The sequence below is a fragment of the Trachypithecus francoisi genome, unplaced genomic scaffold, assembly GCF_009764315.1.
Source record: "Trachypithecus francoisi isolate TF-2019V2 unplaced genomic scaffold, Tfra_2.0 Lachesis_group12, whole genome shotgun sequence".
NCBI classification, from domain to species: Eukaryota; Metazoa; Chordata; class Mammalia; order Primates; family Cercopithecidae; genus Trachypithecus; species Trachypithecus francoisi.
In genome coordinates, this window is record NW_022681457.1 from 72,354,727 (window position 1) to 72,366,055 (window position 11,329).

Consider the following 11,329-nt stretch of genomic DNA (forward strand, 5'->3'; position numbering starts at 1 on the left):
TCATAAAAATTATACTGTAGAAAAATCATGAAATACAGATGTAGTATAGGAAAATATCCACAGTGCCATCGTCCACAGAAAACTGCTATTATGTTTTGGTACATTTAGGCTCTTTTCTCTGTACATATTTTATAATTAAAACCAGACTATAGATACTTCTATATCCTAGTTTTTTATATAAGCTACCAATGAAAAATTATTATTTTCAATGATTATATAAAATAATCATTTAGAAATGCTGTTAACATTTTTTTTTTTGTTTTGAGACAAAGTCTGTTCTGTCTGCCAGGCTGGAGTGTAGTGGTGCAATCTCGGCTTCCTGCAACCTCTGCCTCCTGGGCTCAAACAATTCTCATACTTAAGCCACCCCGGTAGCTGGGACTACAGGTGTGTGTCACCACACCCAGCTAATTTTTGTATTTTTAGTAGAGGCAGGGTTTTGTTATGTTGGCCAGGCTGGTCTTGAACCCGTGGCCTCAAGTGATCCGCCCACCTCAGCCTCCCAAAGTGCTGGGATTACAGGCATGAGCCACCGTGCCCAGCCCTCCCTAACTTTAAAGCCCAATTTGCAGAATTTACGGAAATGCTAGAATTTATCAATAATTTTGTTACAGCAATTACCTATTATTATTGAACATTTAAGTTGTCTAACGATTTTCCCAATTGAAATACTACAGAAATGTCTTCATATATTAATCTTCATCTCATTAAATTTCAAGAAATAGAATTACTAGATTATAATTTCTTTGTTTTCCTTTTAAGTGGACTGCCTCTGATGGTGATTATTCATAAATCCTGGTGTGGAGCTTGCAAAGGTAAGTGTAAGTGCTCAATCTAAATACAAAACTCAGATGTGTTGTCAAATATTAACATTTAACAAATATTGGCACTGACTCTGGCCCAGCACTACTGACTGTTTAAGGAATACTAAAGAAATATATGACATAGATTTCCTGCCTTCATGAAATTTGCAATTATATTTGGAGGGGATTTTAGGGAAGGTAAGGGGATTAAGATACAGTTATGTCAGGTCAGGCATGGTTGCTCACGCCTGTAATCCCAGCACTTTGGGAGGCCGAGGTGGGAGGATCACGAGGTCAGGAGTTCGAGACCAGCCTGGCCAATATGGTGAAACGTCGTCTCTACTAAAATACAAAAATTAGCTGGGCGTGGTGGTGCGTGCCTGTACTCCCAGCTACTCGGGAGGCTGAGGCAGGAGACTCGCTTGAACCTGGGAGATGGAGGTTGTGGTGAGCCGAGATTGTGCCACTGCACTCCAGGCTGGGTAACACAACGAGACTCCATCTTGGAAAAAAAAATACAGTTATGTCACGTATGGGATTAAGTGCTAAAATATCACATGAACAATACATATTAGAGGAAGCTGAAATGTACAGACAGAGACATGAGAAGGATGTAGGAACCAAATTAGAACCCAAGTTATCTGACTCTGTGGCATGTGTTCTGTTATACCACCTTGCCACTTCTGCAGACAGGTTTTTTCTTTTATTTGGTATGCTACACTTAAAGTCCTAGATGGAAAAGGAGTGTAAAAAATAGTTAGTGGAAAAAGCCAGGTGCATGTAATCCCAGCACTTTGGGAGGCTGGGGTGGGAAGATCACTTGAGACCAGGAGTTGACCAGCCTGCCCAACATAGTGAAATCCTGACTCTACTAAAAATACAAAAAAATTAGCTGGGTCTGGTGGCACGTGCCTATAGTCCCAGCTACTCAGGAGGCTGAGAATTCCTTGAGCCTGAGAGGTGGAGGTTGCAGTGAGCTGAGATCATGCCACTGTACTCCAGTGACAGAGTGAGACTCTGTTTCAAAAATATTAATAATAGGCCGGGCGCGTGGCTCAAGCCTGTAATCCCAGCACTTTGGGAGGCCGAGACGGGCGGATCACGAGGTCAGGAGATCGAGACCATCCTGGCTAACATGGTGAAACCCTGTCTCTACTAAAAAATGCAAAAAAAAAAAAAAAAAAACTAGCCAGGCGAGGTGGCGGGCGCCTGTAATCCGAGCTACTCGGGAGGCTGAGGCAGGAGAATGGCGTAAACCCGGGAGGCGGAGCTTGCAGTGAGCTGAGATCTGGCCACTGCACTCCAGCCTGGGCGACAGAGCGAGACTCCGTCTCAAAAAAAAAAAAAAAAAAAAAAATTTTAATAATATATATACACATACATATATGTATACACACACACACGCACAGATATACACCTGTGGCAGACTCACTCTATTGCTCTATTGTCTTTCACTTCAATGGTTTTTGAAATGTAACTATGAAAAGCAAATAATGCTTTTCCCGCCATTTGTATGCCATTATCCTTATATTATAAATGTGGTAACAGCTTCAGAGAAATGAAGTAAGTCACTCAAGGTCACATAGCTATGCAGGTTCAGAATCCAGGTAGGCTAATTCTTCCTTTTTAGAGTGTAAAAAAAAGTTTGTTATGTGAATCAACTCAATAAATGTCTAAACTACCAAAGAGAAATAGTGTTGCTTATGTTTATTAAGGTTTGGTTGTGACAATGATGTTTTTTCTTCTATTCCAAAATCTTTTTCCCCCCCAGCTCTAAAGCCCAAATTTGCAGAATCTACAGAAATTTCAGAACTCTCTCACAATTTTGTTATGGTAAATCTTGAGGTAAGACTTTGAGAGTTTCTCCTTTCTGCTATGATTTTAAGACTTTTAAAATTAGCATCATTCGTGCATATTCATTATAGCTTCATTAGTGGTATAAAAGTCAAATTTATGTATGTGTTTTTCTCTTGACCTGTAATACTAAGGCTTGCATCAGATATGTTAGAAAACCATCTAACATCTATTTCTGGGAGGAACTAGGAGAGGAGAGATCGAATATGACTAAAATTTTTTTTTTTTTTTTTTGAGATGGAGTCTTGCTCTGTTGCCCGGGCTGGAGTGCAGTGGTTCAATCCTGGCTCACTGCAACCTCCTCCTCCCAACTGGCTGGGATTATAGGCACTTGCCACCATGCCCAGCTAATTTTTATTTTTTAAATTTTTTTAAATTTTTGTTTTTGTTTTTTTTTTAGATGGAGTCTCACTCTGTTGCCCAGGCTGGAGTGCTACGGCACCATCTTGGCTCACTGCAACCTCCACCTCCTGGGTTCAAGCAATTCTCCTACCTCAGCCTCCCCAAGTAGCTGGGACTACAGGTGTGCAGTACCATACCAGGGTAATTTTTGTATTTTTAGTAGAGATGGGGTTTCGCCATGTTGGCCACGCTAGTCTCGAACTCCTGACCTCAGGTGATCCACCCACCTTAGCCTCCCAAAGTGCTAGGATTACAGGCAGGAGCCACTGCGCCTGGCCAATTTTTGTATTTTTAGTAGAGACGGGGGTCTCACCATGTTGGCCAGGCTGGTCTCAAACTCCTGACCTTAAGTGATCTGCCTGCCTCGGCCTCCCAAAGTGCTGGGATTACAGGCATGAGCCAGCATGCCCAGCCTTAAAATGACTAAATTTTAAGGTCCTTTTATCCTTAGTTTATGATTCTGACATGTTTTACATCTTTGTAAAGCTAGACTAAAGGTATAGTCATATATGCAGACCACAACTTTCTGCAAAATGTGATTCATTTGAGCACCTAATCTGTGCTGGGCTTATATGTGCAGCCTGCTTGTTTCCTTATGAAAATAGCTTTTACATACCTCATATAGGCTACAGGTCTTGGAATCCTGAGTCATAGAATGTCAGATCTTAAAGTTGGAAGGGATTTTTAGGCTATTGATACTATCCTCATTATACAGAAAGAACCATCTTAGGCCTGAAGCAAGTATGTGATTTGGTCAAGATCACAGAGCCTAACAGGTGATAAGAATAGGTACTCTCACCTAGCCATGCTCCCTTTTAGGCCATACTTTTCACGTATGAGGTACTCAGATGCTCTATGATAATACCACTAGCCATAAGTTTCTGTGAAAATAATGTTTGCTTGGGCCAGGCACAGTGGCTCACACCTGTAATCCCAGCACTTTGGGAGACTGAGGTGGGTGGATCATGAGGTCAAGAGTTCGAGACCAGCCTGGCCAATATGGTGAAACCCTGTCTCTACTAAAAATATAAAAAATTAGCTGGGTGTGGTGGTGCGTGCCTGTAGTCCCAGCTACTAGGGAGGCTGAGGCACGAGAATTGCTTGAACCGGGAGGCGGAGGGATGTTGCAGTGAGCTGAGATGGCGCCACTGCACTACAGTCTGGGTGACAGAGTGAGACTGTCTCAAAAAGAAGAAGAAGAGGGGGAAAAAAAAGGTAATGTTTACTTAAACATAGGTCTGGGAATCTTGTGAACACATTAACAGTTAACAGTCAGGCAGCTAAGGGATTATGCTTATACAGCTAGTGGATAGCCTGAATGCTGATACCCCTTACCATAGCAGTTATATTCAAAGAAATGACCCCATTTAACCCCTGAAATGGGAACCACATCATAAATTGTAAAATTATTGATTGCCTTTGCACATGAATTCCTCACCACTTTCTGTGGTGAATTAGGATTCCTACTCAAAGGAGACAGTAATAACGTCTCCAACTTCAGAAATTTCTTAAAAAGAAAACAGATTGTGTTGGTTTTTAATCTCCTGGGAGGACTATGAGTCTACAACTGTAACTAAAATGCCAGTCTTATTAATTCATGCACTGAAGAAATACTATGTGCAAGTCAATGATGTAGGTACTAGGAATATAGCAGTGAACAAAACAGACAAAATTTCCTTGTTGAAATAACATTCTAGTGTGGGAAGACAGAAAGTAAGTATTTTAGAATATGTCAGATGGTGGTAAATGCTAGGGCTAAAAAAGAAAAGTGGAAGGGACGACTGCAGTTTTAAATAGATGGTTTGAAAATAAAGGGATATTTGAGCAAAGGCCTGAAACAGAAAAGGGAGTGAACCATGTGGATAATAATGGGGGAAGTGTGTCCAGGCAGAGAGTAAGAGCAAGTCCAAAATACGTTAGGATGCCTGGCTTGTTTAATGACAGCAACAGCAAGAGGTCAGTGTGGCTGACCTTGTTAAGTCCTGAAGAGGACTTAACAAGGGGTGGGACATTAAGTTAGAGAAGTGCCTAGGTGATAGGTCATGTAGGGCCTGCAAGGACTTGGGGTTTTGCCCTTACAAGTGGGGAAGCCACTGAATGGTTTTGAGGAGAGAGAGGACATTATCTGATTTAAGGCTTACATTGAATCTTAATAGGATGAAGAGGAACCCAAAGATGAAGATTTCAGCCCAGATGGGGGTTATATTCCACGAATCCTTTTTCTGGGTAAGGCACATGATCTTAACCTGGGAATCCATGATGTGGATGGAGAGAGAAATGAATCAAGGCACTGACTTCACCTAGTGAAACTATACCAGGATGACCACAAACAAACAAAAACCAGTTTCAAGGGAGAGTGGGGGAGTTCTGAATGCTAGAACTACAAGTTTGAAGTAAAACTTTTCCCATTAACTAACTGCTTTTGTGAGCAATGACAAAAGTTTGGCCGGGCACAATAGCTCATGCCTGTAATCTCAGCACTTTGGGAGGCCGAGATGGGTGAATTGCTTGAGTCCAATTTGAGACCAGCATGGGCAACATGGCGAAAGCCCATCTCTAAAAAAGTACAAAAAGGCCGGGTGCGGTGGCTCAAGCCTGTAATCCCAGCATTTTGGGAGGCCGAGACGGGCAGATCACGAGGTCAGGAGATCGAGACCATCCTGGCTAACATGGTGAAACCCCGTCTCTACTAAAAAATACAAAAAACTAGCCGGGCGAGGTGGCGGGCACCTGTAGTCCCAGCTACTCGGGAGGCTGAGGCAGGAGAATGGCGTAAACCCGGGAGGCAGAGCTTGCAGTGAGCTGAGATCCGGCCACTGCACTCCAGCCTGGGCGACAGAGCGAGACTCCGTCTCAAAAAAAAAAAAAAAAAGTACAAAAATTATCCAGGTGTGGTGGCACGCTCCTATAGTCCCAGCTACTTAGGAGGCTGAGACAGGAGGATCAATTGAGCCTGGGAGCTCAAGGCTGCAGTGAGCCATAATCACGCCACTGCCCTTGAGCCTGAATGACAGAAGGAACCTGAATGACCCTGTCTCAAAAAAAGAAAAGTTTGATCATTTATTCACTCAATAGCCATCTGCATCAGCCATATGTCAAGCGCTGTATTAGGCACTACAGAGACAGATATAAGCCAGAATTCTCACCCTTGAACCTATATTGCTGCTAAGGCAATGGAATAATATAACCAGACAAATGTCTTTCCACAAACAATTTTATAAGAGATATTTAATGACCACCTAATCTTTGTTCAGCATAAATTCTGCTAGGTTTTATGGGGGATAGAAATCAAAATCATCAAGTAGAAAAGGAAGCAGAAATGTGGGAGGTATTATGGTGAGGTAATGGGCTGCAAACGTGGGCAGATCTTATTTCCCAGAGAGCCTGATGTACCATATAGTGTTTGAAGTACCTGTCTATTGTAGTTACTACAAAACCCTGTGTCATTTTGTCTGTAACAGATCCCAGTGGCAAGGTGCATCCTGAAATCATCAATGAGAATGGAAACCCCAGCTACAAGTATTTCTACATCAGTGCCGAGCAAGGTATAGTTATGCTGAAGGGAGGGAGGATTATTGCTAGATTGAACTAGGATGAACCACATGCAAGGTCTGTGATAGGGAAGTAAATCCAGCATGTTAGCTGAGCATCTCCTGCATGTCTATAGCTTTTAGCTAGATCCTATGTAGGATACAGGAGAAAGATGAGACTGAGCCCCTTCCCTTGGAAGAGCTGACTGACCCACAGGCAGCTGTGAAGAACTGAGGCACACAAGTGACTGAGGTAGTCACTTGCCCATAGTTTCATAGTTAACAAGTAGCACAGCCAGGATTTGAGTCCAGAACTTAGTTTCTTTCCTACTGAGCTAATACTGTTTTTCCTATGAAAATTCAGAGGAAGAGGAGTAGTGTTAGGTGAACAAGTCTAAGAGGTTTCATAGATATTAAATTAAATAGGCTGGGCGCAGTGGCTCATACCTGTAATCTCAGCACTTTGGGAGGCCAGGGCGGGCAGATCACTTGAGGTCAGGAGTTCAAGACCAGCCTGGCCAACATGGCGAAGCCCCATCTGTACTAAAAATACAAAAAGTAGCTGAGTGGGCCAGGCGCAGTGGCTCATGCCTGTAATCCCAGCACTTTGGGAGGCCGAGGCAGGCGGATCACGAGGTCAGGAGATCGAGACCATCCTGGCTAACACGGTGGAACCCTGTCTCTACTAAAAATACAAAAAATTAGCCGGGCGTGGTGGCGGGCGCCTGTAGTCCCAGCCACTCAGGAGGCTGAGGCAGGAGAATGGCGTGAACCCAGGAGGCAGAGGTTGCAGTGAGCCAAGATCGTGCGCCATTGCACTCCAGCCTAGGTGACAGAGCGAGACTCTGTCTCAAAAAAAAAAAAAAAACCCTGAAACTTAAATGGACCTAGAAGGATAAAAATTTTTATCTCTGGACAGATATGAGGAGGACATTTCAAGCTATGGAAGTGAAGTGAGGGGGGATATAGCCCAACATAGAGAGTTTGTAAGGCTTGCTAGAGGATTAAGTCTTAGAGAATGAGACCTTGTCAGTAGCAGAATGGGAAAAGCATGTTCCAGGAGAGAGAAGAGCACCAGCACAGACAAGTGAAGGAAGTTTGCAATCATCAGCCAAGTCATGCTTTTTTGTTCTCTAATCTTTGAGCACAGTCATTCTGGAGGCAGGGGTTGGAATTCATGCCATGTATTATTGCTGTTTTCCTTTTCCCCTCATCTATGAAAGGGAGTTGCGTGCTAAGTTGCCATGTGTCCCTATTGCCATGCCAGGACTTTATGATTTGAGTCCTTGATACTCTTATTCTCAGACTAGGGACGGGGAAGAGATCTGTGAAAGCTATTACCTTCTTCCCCTGAGTAAGGAGAATGTCATGTTCCTTAAACAAATGCAGATCACTGAAGATTGGTATCAAAGGGAAATTTTCCACGTAGAGAAGGGCAGCTGGGCTTTAGGTCTCCAATTCTTGTATCTTGAGATTCACCTTCCCTTTAGAATTTCATCCAAGTTACCACTGCTGTCTCTACACTGACATAGTCCAGATGTGAACACGAGACCCTCCCCTGAATCCTCCATCTCTCAGCTGACATGAAACTGGAACATTCAAACCTAGCTTTACTAAAGGCATAGGCAAGCAAAACAGAAAAGAAACAACAAACTATATTATCTGCCTCTTATAAGCTTTATGGGTTGGCTTTGCAAGATTCATAGACTCTGGCTCAACCCAGCTCCTGGCCTGCCATTATATAGGGGTGCTTTGTAGAACCACCACTCAGGAGCCTATACTGAAATAGCTGTCCTCCTTGAGTCTAAATCCATAAGCAGGATGCCCCAAGAGAGATAAGAAGTTTCATCTCGAGTCTACTTAAGGCCCTCCTTCCAGGTTTCTCTTTCTCTGTTTTTTTTTTTGGCCTGAGAACTTGGCTTCATCCATGTGTAGTTGATACTGGAAATGACGACCCCTTTCAGTAGGGACACCCCCGTCCCAGCACACACACCGCTCAGTGTAATCTGTGACCTCCCCAGGAGGTAAAATAAGTGCAGCATTCATCCACAAGATACAATGGGGGACGGAAGGAAGGTGTTTCCTCTTCCCTGGGGGTCAAGTGAACATCTATAGTCTAGGATAGGGGATCAGCTCTAATCCTAGAGGGTAAGCCAAAGTAACTGCTAAGATTTTGGTATGACTTCATAGTTGATAAAGCACTTTTATTATCTATTCTCCCATTTAACTTTTATAATACTGTGTGAAGTGAGTTATATTGTTCTCATTTTATAAATGAGGAAACAAATTCAAAGAGATGAATGACTTGCCAGGGCCAAAATCCAGAGCTAGATCTTGAGTCCAGATCTTGTACTCCTCTCATATTTCTTCTGAAACATTTAAAAGTATACATTGGTTGTCAAATGTCAAATATTACTTACTTCATACTTTTTTCCTCCAATCTTTATTTCATAGTTGTTCAGGGGATGAAGGAAGCTCAGGAAAGGCTGACGGGTGATGCCTTCAGAAAGAAACATCTTGAAGATGAATTGTAACATGAATGTGCCCCTTCTTTCATCAGAGTTAGTGTTCTGGAAGGAATGCAGCAGGGGAGGGAATATTGAGGAATCATCTAGAACAATTAAGCCAACCAGGAAACCTCATTCCTATCTACACTGGAAGGAGCGCTCTCACTGTGGAAGAGTTCTGCTAACAGAAGCTGGTCTGCATGTTGGTGGATCCAGCAGAGAGTGGCAGACTTTCTTCTCTTTTTCCCTCTCACCTAAATGTCAATTTGTCATCGAATGTAAAAAATGAAACCTTCTGACACAAAACTTGAGCCACTTGGAGGTTTACTCCTCGCACTTAAGTATTTGAGTCTTTTCCCATTTCCTCCCACTTTACTCACCTTAGTGGTGAAAGAAGACTAGTAGCATCTTTTCTACAATGTTAAAATTGCAGAAATAGCTTATCATTAAACAACAACAACAAATCCTAAGTGTAAATCAGTAATTCTACCCCCTACCAAGGGGGTAGCCTGTTTTTTCCCCTTTTCCTTCTGGGAATAATTGTGGGCTTCTTCACAAATTTCCACAACCCCTTTCCTCTTCTCATGCTTGGGTTTCCCTGTGTGCACATACGCGTGTGCAGGACTGGCTGTGTGCTTAGACTCGGCTCCAGGTAGAAGCATGTTTTCCCTTGTTACTGTTGGAGAAACTCAAACCTTCAAGCCCTATGTGTAGCCATTTTGTCAAGTCATCAACTGTATTTTTGTACTGGCATTAACAAAAAAAGAGATAAAATATTGTTCCATTAAACTTTAATAAAACTTTAAAAGGAAATGTGCTGTGATGGCTTTTTGTTATTAGAAAAGGAGGGAGGGATGGAAATCACTTCAGGAAGAAAACTAACCTAGAGGGCCTAATCTAGGAGTCCCATCCTAGGACGCCTGCTCATTCACCTCCCACATTCAAATGAGCACAATGGCTCATCTCTTTTACTTTTTAAATCCCTGAATTTCCTCTGTCCGCACTATCACTGTTTTAGCACAGGGCAGGCCTTTTCTCTCCTGGACTATTTATTGCTATAGCCCCTTAACTTGCCTACTGGCTCTAAATTCCCTCCTCCTACAATCTATCCATATTACTCCCCTGTTTAAAACCTTTCCTGGCTGGGCATGGTGGCTCACACCTGTAATCCCAGCACTTTGGGAGGCCAAGGTGGGCAGATCACCTGAGGTTGGGAGTTTGAGACCAGCCTGGCCAACATGGCTACTAAAAATACAAAATTAGCCAGGTGTGGTGGTGCATACCTGTACTCCCAGCTACTCAGAAGGCTGAGGCAGGAGAACCACTTGAACCTGGGAGGTGGAGGTTGCGGTGAACCAAGATTGCACCATTGCACTCCAGCCTGGGCAACAAGTGTGAAACTCTATCTAAAAAAAAAAAAAACCACACACACAAAAACCCTTTCCTACCATCTTTAAGGTAATAGTATTAATGATAGGAAATATTCGAACTCAGTCTGTGCCAAGTACTCTTCTAAGTGCTTTATATATGTTATCCCATTTAGTTTCACTTCAGTACTCCTAACAGCCCTGGGAGAAAGGTACTACTGTAATCCCAGAGTACAGAGGAAGAATTTGAAACATATGAGGAAGCCAAGACACAGGATAAAGTCAAGATCTTTACCATGGCCTTTAAGAGGCTGCCTACTTCTTCAACCTCATTTACTCCCATTTATGTCTTTGCATTATGTGTGACACCAAATTGCTTTGAGTTCTCCTGACAACATGCTGTTTTATGCTTTTCTATCTTCATTCATCTTGTTTTCCTCAGCCTAAAATATGTTCTTTTTGTTCTTCCTTCCCATCCATTTTGAGCCACTTCTGGAGAGTCTTCCCTAATCTTTCTCATTAGGATAGAATATCCTTTCCCCAATACATCTATCATAGCCCTGGACCACTTTATATTGAAGTAACCCAATTGCACATCTGGGGCTGTCATCAGGTGGCCATTCTCCTCTAGAGCAGAAGCTAGTCCTCTGTCTTGTGTACCTAAAACTTTCAAGTGACTTGCTAAGGTCTATGTTAGGTTCTTTTCATCCGTTCTCTAAATGCCATCAGTGGTCCTGTGGGATACGTATTAGTAGCCTCATTTTAGGGGGGACTTTAGAGAAGGCAAAGACTAGCCAGGTTCTTTTGTTGTTGTTGTTTGAGGCAGAGTTTTGCTCTTGTTGCCCAGGCTGGAGTGCAATGGCAAG

At 42.8% G+C, this 11,329-nt stretch overlaps 1 protein-coding gene across 1 annotated transcript in view; it reads left to right on the forward strand.

The window, feature by feature from the left end:
- Positions 1 to 9,909, forward strand: part of TXNDC12 (thioredoxin domain containing 12) — a 37,476-nt gene extending 27,567 nt beyond the window's left edge. Inside the window, exons 3-7 of the mRNA XM_033226385.1 lie at positions 763 to 815; positions 2,575 to 2,648; positions 5,216 to 5,285; positions 6,521 to 6,604; positions 9,044 to 9,909. Coding sequence (XP_033082276.1) covers positions 763 to 815; positions 2,575 to 2,648; positions 5,216 to 5,285; positions 6,521 to 6,604; positions 9,044 to 9,123 — 361 coding nt within the window. The 3' untranslated portion in view covers positions 9,124 to 9,909. The remainder of the gene's footprint in view (positions 1 to 762; positions 816 to 2,574; positions 2,649 to 5,215; positions 5,286 to 6,520; positions 6,605 to 9,043) is intronic.
- Positions 9,910 to 11,329: the final 1,420 nt, after the last annotated feature.